At 37.1% G+C, this 24154-nt stretch overlaps 1 protein-coding gene across 4 annotated transcripts in view; it reads right to left on the bottom strand.

The window, feature by feature from the left end:
* LOC105056496 (alpha-1,3-mannosyl-glycoprotein 2-beta-N-acetylglucosaminyltransferase) overlaps window positions 1-23847 on the bottom strand; it is a 66128-nt gene extending 42281 nt beyond the window's left edge. Inside the window, exons 1-4 of one of the 4 annotated variants that reach the window (XM_073245383.1) lie at window positions 23618-23684; window positions 18576-18626; window positions 17529-17651; window positions 5491-5578 (exon numbers count right to left, since the gene is read on the bottom strand). In XM_073245383.1, the coding sequence (XP_073101484.1) occupies window positions 5491-5578; window positions 17529-17531 (91 nt within the window). In that variant the 5' untranslated portion in view covers window positions 17532-17651; window positions 18576-18626; window positions 23618-23684. Of the gene's footprint in view, window positions 1-5490; window positions 5579-17528; window positions 17652-18575; window positions 18627-23617 lie in introns of all 4 variants that reach the window. The other 3 variants (XM_073245381.1, XM_073245379.1, XM_073245382.1) reach the window with 3 other exon arrangements.
* Window positions 23848-24154: the final 307 nt, after the last annotated feature.

The raw sequence follows: 24154 nt of genomic DNA, 5'->3' as shown, positions 1-24154 counted from the left end.
GAGTTTAGGAGGACCTTCTCAGTTAGAAAGCCCGCTGCTAAAGCCATGAGCCATATTGCTTCTACGTTGGGAGCTTTTGGCAGTAAAAGAAAGTCCTCTAGAAAGATTCCGGCTGGAGCCACTATCTATAACTTAGATCCATATGCCTTTTCCAGCAGAGATTCCAAGTAGCCAAGAGTTGATAGTATAATAAAAAAAGACAAGAAAAACATATGACAAGCTATTGCATCCTAGTTTCACTTCGGCCACATCCTAGTGCATACGATAGGCAACATATATTATCGCTCTGCTACTACATCTATACATACTGCCAGTGCAGGTGTAGATCTTCCAAGACTTAAGGATATCTACGAAGAACTTTTTGACAACAAGGAGAAACTACAGAAATGGATTGCATCATATTAGAATAAGTGACCGATGTATGAACTTACAGTGATATGTGATGGTTAGACTGATCCCATCAAATGTAACTCATCAATTTTTTGATATATTGTGATGAAAAAATATTTTTTCAGAAGTCCATTGATGCTTCAGGTCAGGTACGCAATACCTGCATATCCTCAAATTGATGGAGATGATCGATCAGGTCGGATCGGAGAGTAAAATGTTGTGCAGATTATCACCGATAATAGGCCACAATACAGGGCTGCAAGGAAGATCCTGATGCAATGGCAACCACATATTCTAAACACCAGTGCTGCACATTATATTGATCTAATGTTGATGAACATTAGAAAGCTTAAGAGGGCACAGAAGATAGTCGGCTCAATGCAGACTATTACTAGATTCATTTATAATTACACATGGATCCTATTATTAATGCGGCGATATACAGTGAGAGACATTGAGATCAGATGTCTCACGGTTCGAATTATATAGCACTTGATAGCCTTATTGATAAGAAAATATAGCTACATCAGACGTTTGTCAATCCCGAGTGGCAAGAGAGTAGATATACCCAGACAGATACTGAAAGAAGCAATATGAAAAACTTAGTGACAAGACAGACATTCTGACAGCGGACTGAGAAGATAGTGAAAGCAATTAAGCCTTTACATAAGGTGCTTCAGACCATGGACAACAAAAGATACCCCTAGATGGGCTTCTTGTATCACATGATGGAAAGGACAAAAGATTAGATCAGGTCGGCTAATCCAAAACATGCCCATGAGTACATCCAAATATTGAGCATCGATGGGACTATCCGATGGATAGAAACTTGCATCTAGCAGATAAATAGCAAATCAAAAATGCTCTGAAAATTTGATTACTCTTGTATTTATACAAATATACTTAATTATTCTAAAATTTATCTATAGTTTACTATCTGAATCCAAAGTTTCAGTACATGTACCTAGGATAGGCATGGATGACAAGCTTCTAACATCCCTATGAATTGTGATATACAAGATGGAGCCCGATCCAAAAATCGCAACTATGTGCATACAATAAGTCGGTTGAGTGGTTTTTATTAACTTAGTTGCATCTTTAACCAGTAAGATATTATAAAAATATATATTTTTATCAATAAAAAGATTTAGAGAGGACACCGATAGCTTTGGATCAGATATGGCAGTCACAAGCAAAACAAAACTTAAATCTAGATATATTATATATAAACGATAATTCTTATTTGACATTATATAGTTAATAATAAGTCTAATATAATACAATTTTATTTTTAATTTTGTTCAATCTTAATGATTTTGCAGCTAAATGGTGGATCCATTTCGGATTAGCAGCTCCTACTCTAAAGTGAGTTGCCATTCGGATCCTCCTAGATGGCCTCCTAGAGTGGCTGAGTGCAATTGATCGACCTTCGCACTTATCCACAGCAAGCAGAAAACCGTCTAGTATAGAAACATCTCAACGACCTTGTATATTATGTTCACTACAATTTAAGATTGAGGCTAAAATGCGTTCTAGAAAAAGTTAAGTTGAAATATTCAGATCCAACTACAAATGACTTTGTTGATGATGAGGATCCGATGATTGGATGGATTATAGGTCAACAGTAGGAGTCGAATCTTGATGAGCCAGGATCGCTTCTATGACCAACCAATTTCGTAGCTAGTGAGATTGGGGTAGATGCTGAGCAATGGGCAACCAATAATACTCCATGCAGGCTTCCTACTAATCAACCACAGCAAACTTCCTTGCGAGGCACAATGAAAGGGTAGGCAACTCCACGTAAAGATAAAGGAAAAGATAGGTGCAGCCCCAATGGAGAGGGTGGAGCAGTCAGTTGATCCAGTTCACTCAGATTTAGAGATCAGACAGAGCAATGATGGTAGTTTTTCTGATGGTCATGGATCTGATAGTCATAGAGAAAGCAGATAGCAGGCCACTATTTATCAGTTGCAACTACAAGGTCATCTTCGATTCACTAAGTCCCACTTTATATATGTCACACGGGATAAGGACCACGATGTATGAGTTGATAGAGCCCACGAGGATATGATTTCATACAGGACGGGCTCCTCAAGATCATTTAGGATATCATGCAACTACTGATGATCTCGCACATGGAGTTGGATCCATGGACATAAGATTCTTTATCGTATTCTGGATCATCTTATCCATAGCCACAAACAGCTTATGATCCATATGGATATGGATATGATGCATCCGAGGCATCATCTTTCGGTAGGTACTATCCTATGCAGTCCAAAGCATCTTACGGATCGGATTTTGCTGCCGGCATATTCGGATGGACCCCTTTACAGCCGTACTATAAGTCCGAGACACCTCTCAAAATCAGAGTTTCAATGAGAGATCCGTGACAAGTTACAATCTAGGATGCATACCTTATAGGATGAGCACAACAAACTACAACGCCGTATGATTAAAGAAATAGACCGATGTTCCATCGGATTATATAAATGATCCCGATATTTATGAATGGCATCGGTACTCAATGAGATTCTAAATCTCGATATGTCTTAATTATTTATTTTTTATATTTTTAATTGATTTGAGTATTTTAGGATTCAACAATATCTAGTCCTTATTAGATTTTTTCTTCTAACATAACATTATGTTAGATTCAGATCCGCATCACATGCTTAATCAGGGATGTACCAGACTGATACGAACATCAAATAACATCAAGAAAAATCAATTCAAACTTAAAATCATTCAAAAATAATGAAAAATTAATTAGATCTCCTAGAAATAAAAAAAAAAACCAAAACCAAAAAAAAATTATCGTGCCGACTTGGCTGGCACGCCATACAGTACCATGTATTGATCAATACCAAACTAGTACCATAGCATACCGACCGGTGACCAGTACCATCACCGATGTCAATTCAGCCTTCCTTACTCTTACCATTATCGATATTAAGTATCAATCATATAAGTACCAATTATATTTATATAACTAAGATAAGTATAATTGAAACTTGTGAATATCATCTGACTAAAATAGATAAGTATTATACTTATCTAAAGTGAGATACCATATCAGTTTAGAAATTTTACAAGAGTTCCTTCTCAGCCATTAAGTTTATTGCTTAACATACAACAAAAATTTGGCAATCAAAGCCTTCAATTTACTATAATTTGTTATATTACTATATTGCATTTCAAGAACAGTTGAAAAAGGGAGAAACAACCGTACCCCGTGCATCGCACGAGCCAATATTCTAATAAGTTTATAGCATGTGAATTGAATAGTTTTCTATGTCACATCACATCATTTGGTTATATAAGTCTTCTGACACCAGACACAAGTTAGCTTAAACAGCTGATTTTTGGGCATGCCCTTTGCTTGGAAAAGAAAATTTGAATCAAAAACCCATATCCATATGGTGATTGACAATTGTTAGTGATATGTTGAAAATGTTCTTCGGATTTAGAGATTTATAAATTAGTAAATAAATTATCATAGTCATGTCTATGTGACGGAAATGTACTAAGAAAGAAAAGAAAGAATATGAAAAAGATTTACTAATATTTAGTAATGTGAAATGAAAACTTACTAAGCTACACTCTTCATTCACCTCATGGATGCCCACATTAAAAATGTTATTAATCAGGTTCTTTATTTTGGATATAAGTAGGCTCTTATAACTAATACGAGAGGAAGATAAGCTTTTAATGACCACTTACTAATAAATATCTGTTGAGTATCAATTATTTTTATATATAAATATAATTTATACTTGAGAATATTATCTAGATAAATATATGAGTATTACACTTATCTAAACTAACATTCACATATTAATTTAGATATTTGACGGGAGTTTCTACTCAGCCATCACTAAGGTTTCTTGTTTAATGAGAAATAGAAAATCTGGCTATTGAAACCTTATATTTGCTATTATCTACTACATTGTTATACGGAATTTCAAGAACAGTTGGAAAAGGAGAAAAAACCACACCATATGCACCGCATTGGCCGGTATCAATGACACCGGTGTTAATGACAAGAATTTTTCCAAGAAACCTGAGCTTATGTAGAGTTCTCCATTCTCTATTTAGATGTTAGTATTTATAACAGGAATTTCTACTCAGCCATCATTAAAGTTTTGACTACTGCCCTCTTCTTAAGATGGCATATTATAATTTATTACATTTCCATATTGCATTTGAAGAACAATTGAAAAAAGGGGGAAAAAAATTATATCCTTACGCATCACATGGTTATACACTACTTCTGCTTAAGATGGAGACACCACTTCTGCTTAAGATGGAGGCATATATTTAATATAGTCAAACTAATTCTAATTAAGATGGAGACATATTGTCCTCCTCTTTGTTTCTCTTTTTCGCATTGTTATGTTTCTTATCATGGTGGTAGCTGGATCGAAAGGTCAAGGCATCACAAAGTTTGTCCCTTCCCGAGCAATAGAGAGCCTACATGTTTTATATAAGAGAGAAATATTTTGCATAGTTTGAAGTTTCACTAGAAACTCCAGAACCAACGAAAAAAGGTCTTTGGCAAGAATTGATCTGATTTAGAGTCGATGATAGATAACAAGATGTCAAAGGGGGAACAAATCAAATATCATGACATTTCAGATGCATGAAAACAAACTTTGTGCATCCATGATGACAAATATAAAAAAATTATAATAACCAAATATGTTTTAATTTGGGTTAGATATTTTAAAAAAGAACATGTATGAAAATTTAATTTTCAAGACTTAGAAAACTAATTTAAAGACATGAAAGCAACAAAATATATTCACTATAGTTCATCTTGAATATGATACAACAATAAGTTGAATATACTATACAGTAAATAAGATCCACATCATTACTCAACATACAAGAATTTAACTTACTAATGTTATTCAATGGCAAGAAATAAATAAAAATAGATAAATTTGCAAGAATTTCAAAACACAAATGTTGATATCAAAAACCTTGATCTAGACAAACTTAAGCCTCAAAACTTAAATGTCGTCATTTATGCCTTCTAGCAAAACTACTAGACAAAATAAATAATAAATTTTAGTTTACTGCAAATCATATATAGACCTTCTAAGGCAACAATTTTTCCTTGTTGTATGCTAATCTGATCAATCAACAATCTCATCTGACTTGTGCACTGGCTTTCAGACTCCACCTGTTTACAAATTGATTGACCAACACTATGTTATCTAAAGATATGAAAATTTTGAACAAAAGCAAAGATATGACACCATGCAGATTATGTCCCTCCTGAATATCAAATATAGTATTTTATTCAAACTTGAGATGGGTTTGTTCAACCACTAGAGAAACTTTAGTTGGCATCAAAATAAACATACATATCGCCTGATCCACTCCAGTCTGAAATAAATATATATCTACTACAGTCCAAGTATCAGAGAGTAGCCACATTCATGGTAAAGCAAGTGATAAATATTGTACAGTAGACTATTAAAATAAATATGCATTAATGCGTACGTAGGATAAATATGCTACCAGTCAATGCATTCAGTTACTGATTATGCATACAGGAGTTTGTACATTCGGAACCTTTAGGACCAGTTTGTTCAGGGATATGCATGGGATGGCACCATTAATGTGATAGCCCTTTTAGCACTACAAGATAACTTGGAATTGTACCTTTGGTCAAACAGGGTTAAACACTTGGTAATAACCATTCCATCGAAAAGTTAGAAAAGTTATATGATTTTTCTAAAGTTAATCCCATCTCCAATTACTTAATTTGTTTATGTCACTTCGAAATAATGTTGGTCAAATAATAATAAGTCTAAGGTCACCTAGGTCATCATTTTGCCTATAGGGGAAAAAACCTACAACCAGACAACATTCAGGTTTATTCCAAGAATATAATTCTACATAAGGAAACATAATTATCCTAAGGTTAATTATCCACAAGCCAACTGAACCTTGAATGGTGTTTTTTCTCATGGATGTAGGTCTTGCAAATATATTGGTCCCATGCACTAGTGAGATTTTACATCCACTTTATGCTTCCTCCCCAAATTTATATTATGCAAAGCCCCAAAATTGCTAAGCAAGGTCCTTGAGACCCACCATGAAAGATCCAAGTATTCTTACCGAGATTTGAAGTACCATCAGTACAGTCATATTGGCTGATGCATGCCTCTTGTACTAACCTCATATCAACCCATATCTAAAGGTTACTGGCACTTGTGGCCAAATCGTGTCTATACAGCCCCTATATTATAGTACATATCATTGTAGTTTAAGCCTGGAATACCCGAGCCCACGACCCAGATACCCTGGACTGGAGCCCAGGCTTATCCCATGTGCAGGCACTGCCTTAGGCAGACTTGTGGCGTGCTCTCAAGGGGACAGCACTCGATCCATGGTAAAAAGAAGAAGAAGAAGAAAAAGGAGAATAAGGGGCTCTCTATGGAAACTCTAATTTCTCTAATTTCCCCATCAATCCCACCGCTTATCACTCTCTCTCATGCCCTTTTGTCTCATCGCGGCTGCCCCACCCTAGCCGATGTTCCCCTCCTCTCTCTCTTTCTCTCTCTCTCTCTCTCTCGCTCGCTGCTACTCTCTCTTTCTTCCTCTCATGTCTCTTCTCTCTCTTGTACTTGAATCCTCTCCCTCCCACCTTGTATCAATGCCGTCCGCAGCTCCTCTCCCCTTCTCATGCCATGCAAGTCCCGGCTCTTCTTTGTGTCTTTTTCTCTTCCTAGTAAAAACCATAGAAGGATGGCATGGCACGTGCAATTTCACCGCCCAAAGACCCTTCCTAGGCTTTCTCTTCCTTCTCTCAATGGTCATAAAGGCTGCACCACAGGTGGTGGCTAAGGGACAGCCACCAGCATCTCTCCCTCTCCTTTGTTCTAAGCCGAAGGAGCCTTGGGATTCTTAGACGAAAAAAAAAAAGCATAGAGGGATGCTTCTTTCCTACGGTGGCCAGAGGCCATGCCATGGATGGCAGCTGGGGGGTGACCACTATTCCTTTCCCTTCTGTTTAGATGGAAAGAACAAAGGGGGAAAAAAGGAAGACGGGATGAGGAATGGAAGAAGAGGGTTGTCCCAACCCTCTCTTCCCTTTTTTCTCTCTCGTTGTGATGGAAACCAAATGAAAGGGAAAAAGGAGACAAGGATCATTCCACCCTCTGTTCTCTTTCTCCCTCTTTATGCTATAGAACCAATGAAGAAGACAAGAAAGGAAGGGGCTGGTTCCACCCTCCTAGAAGAAAAAAATCATAAGCCAAAGGCATTAATTAATTAATCATGTGAGATGGGGGTATTTTAATTTTTACAAAAAGAAAAAGAACCATGATTGTTGGTCAATTGTCAGGAACTCCAGTATGGAGGAAGGTCCCAAATAGGAACCTTTCTAGGACCCACTTGCATTGGGTTCGTGCAATGGATCATTCTAACTGTTAATGATCTAGATGTTGTATTGACACTGGAATAATAGTCAATTCCAATTATAACAGCTATGAGTTAGAAAAATCAGAATCTTGGAGTTTTGGAAAAGTTTTAGAATTATTTTGAAAATATGGATGTAGCCCTAATTTGATATGTGTGTGACTTGGGGATGGTTAGATTCCAAGAAACCCTAGTGAAGTGATCAGATCGTGCGAGTTCCCGGCATTGGCAATGTAAATAACATTTATGCTTTATAATATTATCTGATGTAATTATGTAAATTATTACCATGACTTAAGTAAATTGAATAGGAAATTTGTGAATATGTGAGATCTAATTTATTATTATATTTCTGTTAATTAGTTGCATGATCAAATCATCATCATGAATCAAGCATGCAAATCGATGTTGTTAAATATTTAATTCTAAAATTCAATATGACATCATAAAAGAAAAGAAGTTTGGATTTATGTATGTGTATATATATATATATATAGGGAGCGTATCAAGTGAGAGGAGTGGCTTAATGTGAGAGGTGAGAGAATATAATAATAACCCTTAGATCCACATCAACGGTTCAGACGAACGCCGTGCGGAATGGATAAACCCTAGGGGTATTTGGGTAGTTTGGACAACCGCGTTCTCATCTGAACCATTGATGTAGATCCAAGGATTATTATTATGTCCTCTCACCTCCTCTCACATTAAGCCACTTCTCTCACTTGATACGCTTCCTCTATATATATATATATATATATATATATATACATATATATATATATATATACATATATATATATATATATATGTGTGTATGCATACATACATATATATATATATATATATAGATACATACATATACATATATATAGATACATACATACACATATATAGATACATACATACATACATATACATACATACATATACATACACGTATATATATATACACACACACACACATATACATACATACATATATATATACACACACACACACACACACATATACATACACATATATAGATATATATATATATATATATATATATGCATATATATACACAAATATATATTATATATACATATACATATATATATATATATATATACATATTGTTGGAATCTGGCGCCTCGAGATTCGGTCCACAGTAAGCCCAAAACAAAGTTCAGGATGACGAACAGAGTCCAACGAGCCCAAAAACAGTCCAAACAAAGTCTAGACAGCCAAGATACGCGCGAAAGAAGTCCGAAAAGGAGTTGGAGGGGCCCTCAGGCCGACAGAGGCCGGCAGCTGCGCAGGTCGAACCCGACAGTGCGGGCACGCAGGCCGGCCGCAGGCCGCAGGCCACAGCCCACGAGCATGCACACTGTCCAAGAGCATTGGCCGGTCCATAGTGGACCGACAGGTGCATGGAGAGCCACGTGGACCGCAAGAACGCTTTTCCTGCGGTTCTCACGGTCCACGATGGATCGAAGTGGTTTCTCAAGCGATTCCCTGGGTATTTGCACGATTAGACGGATGAGGGATGATCCTGCATGTGATCCAATGGCTCTGGGAGGTCCTGATCATGATCTGGATGATTGGGAGGCTTGATCGAGCTACAAGATACGTGATCTGATGGCGGAGAAGTCTTGCAGTATGGATCGAATGGCGTATTCACTAGGGTTTGGGTTTGGGCCTTATAAGAAGGCCGATGGCCTGAGGAACAAAGGGTCTCAAAAGCTTCGGAATCTCAATAGGGTGACGCAAAGGCCGAGGCAAGGAGCGCTGAGCATGCAGTAGCGCATCCTTGGTGGCATGAGGCTGAGAGAGGCTCGATAACGGTGCAGTGCCGAGAAAGGTATCTCAGGAAGATCGTCAGTAGGTCTCAAAGAGTGCCAGAGGCATCAGACAGTCGGGAATGTCTTGAGGACGGCCTGTAGAGTGGCTGTAAGGGTAGAGACAAGCTGGGGCATGATGTAACGGCTGAGAGTCTCACAGGAAGTATCCAGAGGTGTTGAGGATCCTGGTACTGTAGACTATGAGAGAGCCCTCTTGGGATTAATTTGAGAGCATTGTATGGGTGAGTGCTTCGAGGTTGAGAGAGAGGGTTGAGAGTTGAGATTGTATCTCCTCTGTACTTTATTCTTTCTCAGAAATGAAGCCTTGCATGTCCCATGGATGTAGGCACTTGGGCCGAACCACGTAAATTGATTGTATGTCCTGTTTATTTCTTCTTTCTTGCTTCTTGCTGCAACGATAAGTACCGAGATCCTACACAACACACACACACACACACACACATATATATATATATACAAATATATATATACATATACATACGCACGCACGCACGCATATATATATACATATATATATACACACACATACATACATACATATATACATACATAGATATATATATATACATACATATATATATACATATATTTAGATATATATATGTATGTATGTATGTATATACGTATACATACATACCTATATATGGTATTTGGGTTATTTACCCTGATTGTACCACTGTTTACGGAACAATTTCTACCAACCTTGGGGTTGTTTATCCTTAAGATTGTACTGTTTATTTATAGCACAACCTTTAGTAGCATTCGGGTGGTTTACCCTCATGCTATAGTAATATGCTACAATGCGCTGCAATACTGACCAGTGATTTCTACTACAGTACTGTACAGTGCATATACTACAGTAATTAGCTACAGTACTGTACAATAATATGAACAGTAATATGAAGGAAAAACGAGCTTTATTTACAAAAGCACACTTATATAGGGTTTGTAGAAGCTGAAATACAAACCGTACAAGCTTTATGTACACTAATCAAGCTTTACATACACTAACTTCACACCATACAAGCTAATATACACTAATACATGATAATCACACACCATTTACAATGCTTACATGGCTTACGTAGCTTAATGGCAGAATAACAAGATGGAAGAAGGATTCTGAGGAAGGTTTGATGGAAGAGATGAGGTGGAAAGAAGGTGATGATGGATGAAGAGAATGGAAGTAGTGGAGGAAAGAAAAGGAAAGTGGATCACTTAGTGGATGGAGAAACGTGGGAAGAAGATGGCTTAATGGTAGAGTTTAAAGGAGGTTTGGATGGAGTTAAAGGACTAAAGCATGGAAATGAGAATGTCTGATGGTGTAAAGAGAAGAACGTGGAGTGAATGAGAGTGAGATATGAGGGGAAAAGTCTAAAGGAGATGAGAGAATGCCTTATGGAAGACCATCAGAGAAGAACATGGAGTGAATGAGATTGAGATATGAGGGAAAAAGTCAAAAGGAGATGGGAGAATGCCTTATGGAAGATGATGTGTGAAGAGGGAGAAGGAAGAAGCTTGGATGTGATTGGTGGAAGGGAAAGAAATGTCTGGAGAAGATAGCATAGAAGGAATGGAAGGAAAAGAAAGAAAGGGCCTCTACCACTCAGAACCGAAATCACTCTCTCTCTCTCTCTCAGCCGAATACCCTCGCTCTCAGCCTAATACCGCCGCACTTTCCCTATCGGGCGATAACCGGGCGTGGAAGCCCTCTGACAGCCGCAACGGGCCACCACCGGCCTCCGATCGCCGGGGATTTCCTCCCTCTCCTCCTCTCTGTCTCTCTTTCTCACTTTCCCTCTCCCTCCATCGGTATACTGATTGAACCGGCTGAACCGTGCTGGTTCCCGCCGGTCCAATACAGTACAAGATGTACTAGCCGGTTCGCATGGTACAGAAAATCCTGCACATACATATGTATGTATGTATGTATCAACTTAACTCTCAACATGACTGCATAAAGGAATCGGACTTGATTACGTGCCTCACTGGGGTAAGTGTGGCAATCCCACCATGGGGGTAAACATGGCATGACCCTGCCATAGGTGGGGTAAACATGGCATGACCCTGCCATAGGGGATGTTTGTGGCAACCCCACCACAGGGATAAGCATGGCATGACCTATGCAGCAAGGGTTAAGTGTGGTGATTGTTATTCAAATTGAGAACTGAAACTACAGGGATTAAATGTAGCAATCCTACCACAGGCGTAAGTGTGGTATGACCTATGTTGTAGGGGTTAAATGCAGCCATAGTCATTGACTGTAGAATAGAAAATTGGAATTGGGTGCCCAAGTACAAATGTGTGAATAGATTTATGTATCAGTATATGAATATATGCATGGTATGATCTTGAGACTCGGATAATCTATCTTACTTTGATTTCAATGATCCATTCATTTTGTGTATAGCATTGAAAAGATTAAGTGTATCATGTTAGGATACGAATATTGTCAAAACTGATTGTCATATAGTTACTTGTACAGATGTTTCATATTTATATGATTTGATTAGCTGCATTATATAATTTAATTTGATTTAATTTGTAAAGAGGATTTTTCACTTACTAAGCCATGAAGCTTATAACCTTCACATATATTTTTCAGATCCAGGGAATCAAATTTTGAGAGCATATATTGGCATTTTGGTGTATGTATATAAAGGCAAGGCCGACTTGTAGTTGGTAGACAGTTTCTTGGATCAGTTGGCGTATGTTAATGGGTTATATATGTGGATGACATATAAATGATTTAAATACAAAAGTTCTGATTCTTCTGAAATATAGCCGTAACGGTTAGTTATTTCTGATAAGCACAACTACTTGTTCATGAAGTATGTTATTTCTTGGATTATTTTGAATTACTTGATAGGTAGAATGCCCTGCATGCTTATAGGGTCAATTCTCTTATGCAGCGGCTGCTCATTCCCTCATAACATGAATCTAAGGTCGGGGGCATGACAAAGCCCATATCTGTTTTTCAAAACAGGTCCTTACACCCATCTCACTGGTGACAACACCATCACCTGTACACCTACATCATCTAACAAACTATTGTTAAAATCTAGAAGCCTACATGCCACCAATCACAAAAGGGTGTCACTGGATCCCTACAATATCACAGGGCATCAGAGTTAAATTCATGAGTCTATAATTGCTGAATAATTACAGTCTCCTCATTGGAGAGAGGGAAAATAAAGCCTTAGATCATCTACTAACAAATAGTACTTTACATTTTCAAAAGAAACTAATACAACTGCAGATTGATGAGCAAGCAAGGCCATAAGCAAAGAAAATGTAAAGTACTGGGAAGACTGTCTGGCAATGGATTTGTTACAAGTTGTCTACAGGGATCCAATTGTACACTTATTAAAAAATAATTTGTAATATACTAGCCTTTTGGCTGAACATGTGGGAGAAAAATAGTTATTCATGGCTTCTGGCTAAAGTGATCCCCCCCACTTTCTGCATCTCTTTGATTCTTTTGTTTTCATTTTCTTCATCTACACTTCTTTTTTTTTTTTTTTTTTGCCTATAAACCATCATGCCTTTGCTACCTTAAACTATGACTCTTTCAACCATCAATTGTTTCATCAGCCATTAACACCCATCAGAAACTTAATGACTATTATAAAGCTACAAATCCTCCTTTGAGTGGCAACAACACATAATGTTTGATGACCCTTGGTGAGTCCACCATGGGACCTTGTACCTTTTTAACTCAACAGAAGTCCCTATCATTGGCCTATAAAATTAAGACTTTTCAAATGATTCAAGGGAGCATATAAGCCATGTTTGGTGACCCATGGTTCCAAGATGACCATCTTTCATGCATTTACTGATGTTACCAAAATTCACGAAAGGTACTTGTCAGCTACTCTTTAAGAACATGTTTCCTGTCAAGGACCTTCAGAAGGTAAATGTAACCACCTCCAAGTTTCTCATCACCCCTAGCAGATCTATCATCTTTGTCAAGCACCCCACCCCATGGTCAACTCATTTCATTCAGAATGCCCATAATCATCATCATCCATGCCAATAAAATGCAAAACATGCAGTCCAACAAGAGGTGTTTCAAACATCCCCCATGATATACCTGGATCTTCATTGTTTCGTTGGCCTTAAGCTTGCACGATAAAAAAAAAGCAATGGAAATTTAGCATGTAACTAGAAATACATGTAGATCCTATTTTTCAAGCTTGCAATGGACGATCAAAATGCATCTCCTCTCATTAAGCTTCATCAAGTATCACCAAATTATCTATGAATGCATTAGTCACCTATTATTATCAGCTTGTTAACAGCCTTCTTTACCCTGTCACAATCTAATTTTACTTGAATTATCTATTTCGCCATGTGCTCTGCTCATTCAGCAATTTCAAAAAGGTTTCACTAGCAACAAGGTACTATTTCACATGCATGGCTACTTACCTCTAACTTCAAGCTTAAACCTCAAAGCAGATTTAGCTACTGATGCTATGGATCACCATTCTCTGATACTCTAATATGTGCTTCTTGGTTACTCTGAGATAGATAGATAGATAGAGAGAGAAAGAGAGAGAGAGAGAGAGAGAGAGAGAGAGAGAGATCTTCTTTTCTTCAATTGATGAAACTATAATTCCATGGTTGACACCACCATTAAGGCCATTTCGATTTAGCATCCTGATAGAGAAATGAGTAGCTCTGACACTTCACATAAGTTGCTAAAGGTGATATATAGAGTGCTATTTATACGCCAATAATTCAGTCTTTCACAGACAAGTTAATCACAGAAAGGTTAACTATTACTTTGTTCATCAATATTGCACTACCCTGATTACAGAATGTGCATTCTTCAAAACAAGGATGCAAGAACCATTACCATGGCATTTGCCAACAAAGAACTAGCATAACACATGCTATGCCATCTCGTGATGACACATACAAAGATTGGCATATGGTGAGCATAAGCAGAGTGGCACTAGCACACATGTTAACACATGGGCACGGAATTCTTTTGTGTTTTTTTTAACTTTGATACATTCAAGGTTTTACATCCCGATGGGATGGAGGGCATCCCAAACATCCCATCCTATTTCTATGAGAAAGCGAGACAAGACAGGCTTGGGACTCTGAAACCCATCTATGCAGGGAGAGAAGAAGAAAGAGGAAAGAAGGAAAGGAAGGAAAGATAAAGAAAAAGAAAAATAAAAAAAAGAAAGGAAGGGAGAAGAAAAGGAAAGAAAAGGAAAAGAAAGGAAGGAAGATAGAGGAAAAGAAAGAAAAGAAGGAAGAAAGAGGAAAAGAAAAACAGAAATAAAGGGGAGAAAGATAGAGGACATCCATCAGGATGCATGAACAGGACAACTATCGGGATGGGATAAGACAGCGGGATGTGCCGTTCCATAGAGAAACTAGGACACCTTTATCCCATGAGATTTAAAAATGTAGAAGCATTAAACTTTTGTTTGCTTTAGTTGAGATTTGTTCCATGAATTGTCAACAATATTATGAACCCCTACTGGCTACAACGTCATACAATCAGCAATGTAGGTAAGAATGTATGTTGAACACCATACAATGTGTGGTTCAAGCTAATATGACATCACAAAAATGCATTGGAATTGCTATAAAACTTACACAACAAAGCCTTATGCACTTGTTATTGGCACATTACATGGAAAAAAAAAATTGAAGCCTAAAATATAGGACTTTTCTTGCCTGGACTTTTTGAGTTTTGGCAAGGCTTGGATTTAGTAATACTTAAAAGCTTTTAAGGTCTGAGAAATCTTATAATATTTAAAAGTCGTGATTTTGGCCCAATCCTTAAATTCTAGATCTTCTGAGTTCTAACATTTCAAAGTCACTATTTTTGGCCCAAACCTAAAAATATAGAATTTGTTGTTGCCCTTCTTATTTTGATGGAATATAAATATTAGAATATTTATTGAACTCAAATGACACCGTTCGTTATTTATATGGAATATTTCAAGTACATTTCCAGGGTGCGCCGAACCTCAGGCGGTTCAGGGCATGCCAAACCGTACCAATGGCTAACCAGTGTGGTACGAGCGCTCGATTCAAAATGCCAACAAAGACGGAGCAAGGGAGAAGGAAAGAGAGGAAGATATAGAGAGAGGAGGAGAGGAAAGAAAAGAAAAAGACCGACAATGGCCTGCAATGGCCCGTCGAGTCCGTCGGAGGGCCACTGAGGCCTCCAAGGATTCCAATCCTCCACGAGATGCAAAGAGAAAGAGAGGGGAAGGGAGAGAACTAAAGCTGGCAAACCCATTGCTAGCTTCACTGTATATCGGATTTTTTAAAAAGCACGACGAAACAAGAACGAATCCTTGTTTCAAACCTGCAACGGCCACAGGGCTATTTTGGGCCATCCGTTGGTCATGATGGCCATCCGATAGCCTCCCCGCTGCCTTTCGCTCCCTCCTCTTCTCTCCCTTCCCCTCTCTCTATCCCTCTCTTCTCGCATTTTCTCTCGCAGAGGACTGTAGAGCCCGGGAGGCCTCGACGGCCCTCCGATGGCCACCACCAGCATCTCCACTAGCCTCCCTTTCCTTCCCTCCATCCCCCTCTCTTTCTTTTTCTTCTTGGTTCATCCTTCATTTCCATATTGGTTCGGACTCGGTACGGTCCAGTACAGGATCGTACCAACTCGTACCATGATCGGCCGACATGGAGTCCGGTTCCAAGTCGGCAATCTTTGACATTTCCTCTTATATAGTGTTCATGTGCATAAGTTCTTTTCAATTGTCTTCCTATAAGTTATAGGCTTTTCAAAGCCAACAAACAACCTTCCACACCCTCTCCAAGGCAATGAAATCGCAAATGCAAAAATGAAAGAACCTAACCTTTTTAGCTCAATATTGATCAATATTGAGCTGCGATAAATCATATCAAAACAACATGATTTGATACAAGGCTCTATGGTTCGATATTATATAATATGTAGGGTACTTTAACATGCCTGCATGCCTCGTGCTGATGTGCAATATGCGAGGGCACTAAAAATATGGAATGCGCCAACCAGCACGGACCTCCACTTAAAGCCTTGATTTATGAAGTCTCATATTATGTACCCAAATCACTTTATCTTGACTTAGCAATTTGTGTCACCCAAAAAATGTTGTATTGCCCCAAATCACCTAGTTTTGGAGCATACCAAGCCATACCGAGGGCGGACTAGCACATGCTTTCACCCCTCGATTTGAGAAATCTGACAAATCTGGAGAAAGGGAGAAAGAGACAGAGGAAAAGAGCAAGAGAGAGAGGAAAAGGAAAAGGGAGGGAGACAGAGAGAGGGAGAGAAGGGATAGAATCTCTTGTTGGGCCTCCTCCATGCGGGTTCCCCTGTTTCTATCGAAACAAGGGGGCCCTTTTTATCCGCACAATTTAAACTAAAGTCTGCAAAGCCCTCAGTTTTAAATCAAAAAAATAAGAAAAAGCCCCCTTATTTCATTCAAAATAGGGGAACCCCATATGGAGGAGGACTAATGAGGGCTTTCGGTCCTCCACCCCTCTCCCCCTCCCCCTCCCCCTCCCCCTCCGGTTTTCCTTTGTCAATACGCATTAGAATGGCACAAGATGGTACCATACCTTTAGCAAACTAGTATTGGTGCTCGTACTAGTACCGCATACCTTACTATCACCCAAAATATGGGGTGATTTTAGATGCGCTGAATTTACATTGAATCCTAATATGCAATTTTCACAATGTATTGCATATTTCTTGATCAAGTGAGACAGCAAGACTGTGACCGCATATCATGCATTCATGAACATATTATTTTCTGCTTGTGCCCTAAAGACATTCTTTAGCATTTCCACAATTGCCATCTAAATTATCAAAATAGAAAAGACAAAGTTACCATTTAGTATATGTGGTTCACATAGTGGAGCTTGCAATGCAACAGGAATTCCAACTTCTGAAAGATTCCAACATTGGTTGACACAGCAAGTAATGATGTTGTGTTTGTCGGCGTCACCATTTGCTTGAAAGAAAAAAAATTGTTATTCGACTTCTAGACAGGATGAATGGTCATTCTTCATTTTTCAGATCCTTTGGGGGTTTCAGGAGTGTACCAAGCAAATAATAATAATAATAATATTATTATATATTTATCCTTATTTTATTCATTCATGCATGTTGTAACACTCCATACCACAAGTTTTATCAACGTTATGAGTTCTTTCCATTAAGTCCAACACCATGACAGCTTACTTTTCTTCCCAAATCCTAAATGTATGATCTGCTTAACTTTGAGAGGAATGGATATGTGCATAAATAGTAAATACAGACATATTGTGCATAAAATAGGCATGCTAATAATTATGTTCGTTTGTATTCTGGTATAACTATCACTTGTTTTGTAAATTTAATAGGTCATTAACCTCATAACTTGATTAAGCATTGCAAGATTCCTCAACAATCTTGTACCTTAGTTAGGACATACCATTTAATCCTCCACTTTCAACTTCATAAAGACTGCCTCTTTCGCTAACATGTATATTTGATTAAATCCACAAAAGGAATATTTAAATAGGCAGGCATTCATAATATATAATTTATTACACTTCCCTACAAATGAATATAACATTAACATTCAGTTATCATGATTATACATACAACTTATTAACCTTTGATGCCACAGTTCTGAGTTACTAAATAAATTTAGGATATCTTTAAAAAAATCATATAATGCCAACAAACATGAATATTATTGTAATAAAATTGAATAAATGGTATATCACTTGATGAAGAAAAGAATGAAATATGAATTTTTTAAATATATAAATTATTAACATACAATATCTAACCACAGATACATGAATACTTATGTAATATGCATGTGCATGCAAATAGCATGTTTGAAAAGAAAAGAAAAAAGCAAAGATTGAGATGGTCAACTACATACAGCAGAAGCTAGGCGATCTGCATACTCAGACTGTGTTGCAAAAAGGCGCATCTAGAAATGAAATAGCCAGATAAAGAATGAATCATATTAGATGGTAGAATGCATTATGAGAAGCTTGTAATTGGGCATGCTTCATCATGTACATGAAGCAAGAATGCATATATAAAGACAAAATTGACCATTACATATGTTTTAAGAAGATGGTGGTAAGTCATTATCCATGCCATTTATGAAAATAAAAGAATCAGTTTATGTTGCAATATCTTTAGTGCTTCTCTACATTATCTAGTGGTCCAACAAATTAACCCAATGAAACATATGGACAAGTATAGACTAGTCAGATGTTCATGTCTGAATGAATTTATAACTCTAGATAAACTTTTTCCAGAGCCATGGTTTTCACCATTACCAATAACTAAATGTCCCTAAAAAAACATAAAGTGTAGTCAATAATAAGTTGGTGTGCAGAATGACCGTCACCAATCTAGAAAGCAGATGCAGATGGCCTCATGAAAACTGCAAAGAGAAAAAGCATAAAGAAAAAAGGAAGCTTCCAAACAAAGCAATTTATTATCAACAAACACATTTCAAATGCAAAATGGGCCCAACTCAGATCTATCTTTCTAAGACAACAACGAAAAGATTCAAATGTTTCTCCTTCAGAATTTCCATCACATAAAAATACACTGTTCATTATAAGGTATCCAAATGATTATCCTATAATCTGGTGGTTCATTTCAAGAGGTATAACAATAGCAACAATACATTTGCTGAAGATACAAAATCTATTTGTAAAGATGTTAAACTCCAGACAGGAAAAGATCAACTATTTTATCAAAGCTATTGAGACCAGGTACATCAAATCAAGAAATTAGTTAAGAGAGCTGGAAATGCAAAAAGGGATTAAAGAAAAGATGTCGTTAATAGTAGAATAAACTCAAAGCTTCTTCAAATCGCCTCACTGAATTTGGATTCATAAGAATTGGAAATGTGATAATGAAAGGGAAAACAATGAGATAGAAGGTTAACCAGTAACAAGAACAAGCAAATCAATAATGGAAGAGCTCCATGGAAACATGCAGGGAAGCCATCAACTCATGAGAGCTCATCATGTGGATTATTTCACAAAGAGCTACAGAAATATTGGAGAGACTGCCAGAACTAAAATCAAGACCAAATCTAATACCCAGAATGATGAATAGAAATATAGTGGCCAAGTAATATTGTTGCCCAAACATAATTCTAAGAACTGAAACATGAAATAATTCATGGCACATGTTTCATGGAGATTCTTTTATTTTCTTGATGCAGGAATTACCTTTCTAAATATTTCAAAGAAACTAGGAAAACAAACCAGCAAATGCCTAAAATATTTTTGCTTCTTTCTAGGCCTTAGTAGTCTTAATTAGTTGACAATTGGCCAGTCAGCTGGAGTACATGAACTTGCTACTTCAACAGATGTGTTTCTTATGGAAACTATTTCTGGACATTCAGCAGGGTGTCCCAATGTTATTCTATCACAGAGTTTTGTTTTAATTTGAATCCACACTAGTCTTCTATTCACAAGCCTCTAGAGTAAATTCTAAAAGATTCACTATGAATCATATAGAAGTGAATTGGCAGGTTAACTGGAATTATACTTGTTGAAGATGGGAATCAAAGTATGACTTGATCAGGGAAATGACAGAAACTTTGTACAGGAGGATAGTCCTAGATTCTCACTCTTGGCTATTGACTTCAACCAGTTTTGAGTGTCAACGCCAGACTACAGTTCGATGAAGCTAAAGCAAGCATGGGAGATATTCAGGAGTGAATGCGGTCAAGATGTTATCTTAAAAAATGATAGGATGTAGAAGCACCTAACAAAATTGAATTGGTTTGCAACTAACTTGATAAGCATATAGAATTCAATTATAAAATTATTTTCGTAAATAAACTTTTTCTCTATGCTCAAATGGTAAAAATAGGAAAGGCCTAGCTTTGTTAGTTACTTTAATTTAAATGGCACAATGTGTATAAATCATCTAAGTTTAAATAATATCAGATGGAATTGTGGTAGAAATATCTAGCAGTTTGAGAACTAAAAAGTAGGTTAAAAAAAAAAAATAAACAACATCGTCAAAGAGAAAAAGTGTTCCACAAGTATGCATTACTTAAGATAATTTTTGCAACAAAGGAACTCAAACCCTTCACATAAATAGTCGAAAACAACTGAATATTCAGCCCATCCTGTTGGTGTTTGTCCTTTCAAATTTCGAACTGCAACTTTAGTCCATAATCTACCAGTTATTTTAAGTTACCATTTATCTGTCAAGTAAAAAGGGCTTGTCTCTAACACAAGCCGGGTCTCATTCCTCAAGACAGGACACTTTAAGAGAGCCCTCAGGATTGTAGGAAAGGCAATCTTAAGGGAGAAGCATATGCCTTGCATAGACAGGCACATAAATAGTAAACAACAAGCCTTAGCCTGTGGTTTTCATTGTAAAATCACGTTATCAAAATAAATTATGACGTCAATTTACTTTAGGAAATTGCAATTTTATATGTAACACAAGAGGACAAGTTTGAAAAATCAAAATAGGTGAGAAACTTATTGAAACATAGTTATATACATACATTCATACATGCAAGTGTGTGTGCATAACTGAGTAAGGCCCCACATTAGCCATTCACGTGACTCCACTTCACTAATAATAACTCCCATATTAAATTGCACATTCACAATATTCAGGTCTTACTCTTAAAGAAACGAAAGAAAAAGTGCACCTCTAGGAGTGTATATATCAAATCAATTTGATCACAATTAGAAAATATTAAATCAAAATGGGGCATCCCAACCATCCATACCAAGTCTCATGTGCATTGAATGTGCTAAGGACTTGGTAGGAACGATCACAAGCTAGAAATCAATGATCGGACAGGGAAGAAGACTTTTCATGCATTATCAATGTCAGCTACCTCAGACACCATGCAAATGGCATTTTCTTCTATCAGTTAAGCTATTTTTGTAATTTACTGAGTTTCAATAACAGAAAATCGAAAATATAAGGAGTGAAAATTCCTCTAAATAAACAAAATCAACAACTATTATTTTAGATTATTTTTGGATGGCATTAGGACTTATAATTCTTAACTAACTCCTTCAGATCACCAAACAAAATTATATATGGAATGGATTATGAGATCACAGAAACACAACTTGCTAAATTTTAGCAACCATAAAATTTGCAATGTCAACTAAGAAGACAACCTGCAAGGGGAGGAGAGGCGATCATTTCTTCCATATAAGGAGTTTTGTGCTATTAAATCCTTATATTGGAAGAGGTTATACCTAATATTTTCCAAAATTGTTTAATACAAGGGATCTGTTGAAATAATTGACATGCTCATGGTAGTTCTCTCGATCACCCTTTCTTATGGAGGTAAGCTAATTTAGCACGAAGTAATATATCCTTGTCTATCATGCAGACTATGGATGCTTTTCTCCCAGCAAGCATTTTCTTCTTTGTTAGGTCAGTACAGGTCCAAGATGAGCTTAGGATTTAAGATATTCAAATCAATGAGAATTTAACAAGTGGTGTTAAAGGGAAAATGGCAACATAGACACATCCTGTGGCTACTTGGTCTAACAGTAGGTTCAACTATTAAAATTTATATTCTTGACAACAAAATATAAGTTATTGCAAATTTCAGCATAGGGCACAAGATCTTTGACTATGGTGGTTGAGTAGATAGCAAAAGATGTTGATAGCGACCAATGGTGAAAAAAAAGTCATTTAACACTTTCTTCTAGTAAATTTATCTCAAGAAGAGAACACACATATAAGTAGAACCAACTTTCTGCTAAATGAAAACAAGCTCTCTTTTTACGGTGATAAACAAGTGGAGGCTCAAGGTTTGTCTTAAACCATTGGAAGTTCAAGAGCGTGATAGCCAAGAAGAAAGTGGTGGAAAGCCTTTAAGAAAATTTTGCACTTCAATTAGGTACCTTATGCTAGAAATTTTATAATGATAGAGGTGTTGTTCAAGAGTTTGCTAGATTGATTGTAAAACTGGCAAGCCTTTTGAGGTCCTGTTACAAAAACAAGCAAAACAAACTTTAAAGTGGTGGCAGTAAAAGGTCAAGTAAGGTATTAGATCCAATATTCTATGTGGCCTTTCTGGAATAGGATAGTCTAGAGTCCCTGTGAGAGTTGCAGGATTTATGAAGAAAGAAGTGCGTTTAAGTTATATCTCTTTCATTCTCTTAGACATAAGAGAGTCATAAAGAAGCGTCCTCACAATTCACTAGCCTTTACTAGTTCATCAAAGATGAGAAACAGAATGAGGCAAAAGAAAAAGGTGAAAGATAGAAACATGTTGTGCATCTTCCTTTCTTATGTGATCATTTTGACTCCATGATATTGCATTGTCAATAGCTTCTCCTGTTTGATTCTCTAGTCTGGTTTTGGAGCAGACACAAGCTACTAGCATCAGATGATACTATGAGAATGGGTTATTTGAAGAATGTGACAACCATCTAGGATCAGTAGAGAAGGAGCGGCGGATCGCCAAAGGCATGGGTCACCAAACCACAGATACAGGCCACCAACAACGACAATCCATAACATTGATGCCAAGTAGCCTAGAAGAAATTGACAATTGCGACCTTGAAAAGCAAGAACAAGGCGATCCCTATTTGCCCTATCAATATCTATCTATATGCACGGATGTTTGTACAGACAACCCGACCAAATTCGAGCACTAAATCATGGTTCGGTTGGACATCCTAAACGCATGAAACATGAAAAACCCAAAGTCACTAGTATTATTCTTCTTACTCCGATGCGATGATCTCAACCTTTTCTACCTCATCTATCAATCTACCCCAACATCTATCTCAACAAAGTTTAAGAGATTTAAATTGAAAACAGTTGCAACAATTGCATGAGTGATCAACAACCGTAAAAAGGTTTTAAAAGAAAAGAGTTTCTAATCAATAGCCTGAGCTCACTGAATGAAATCGATTATTTCCAAGAGCGATATGGATCGCAAAAGAGTACCTGGATGAATATAAAGGCAGTGGCTGCCACGAAGAGGAGGAGTCGGACGTCGCAGATATTTCTCGCCATTGCCGCCAGAGAATAGATGGAAGGGAGAAAGGTGGAAGCTTGAATCCTGAATCAGGAGGAGATGTTGGGTTCGACGCCTCTTTCTACGATCGCGATTTGATTCCGTGGGTGGACCGTCTTCGGTTCTACCGAAGGACGGGATTTCCTCGTGTCGCTTTGTCTTGCTGTCTTGAAGATTTTACCCAAAAAAATATAGAGTCCTTACACGTATTGATGTAATTTAAATTTTTTTTATTTATTTAATATAAATTTTAATTTATTTATTAGAGTAATATAAAAATTATAAAATATTAGTTTAATGATATTTTTTTTGAAAAATATCATTTCAAACGAGGCTTTTTTGATCCAATCAACAAACCCATCTAGGTGGAATCCAGTCAAAAAAAAAAAGAAAGCGCCAACACGAATGCGCTTCTAAAAACATCATTCAGAATGCGCTTTCGAAAGCATCATGCCGATGGCATTTTA

The sequence above is a fragment of the Elaeis guineensis genome, chromosome 11 (assembly GCF_000442705.2).
Source record: "Elaeis guineensis isolate ETL-2024a chromosome 11, EG11, whole genome shotgun sequence".
NCBI classification, from domain to species: Eukaryota; Viridiplantae; Streptophyta; class Magnoliopsida; order Arecales; family Arecaceae; genus Elaeis; species Elaeis guineensis.
The sequence above is the reverse complement of the archived record's forward strand: the minus strand, read 5'-3'. Positions and strand labels throughout refer to the sequence as shown.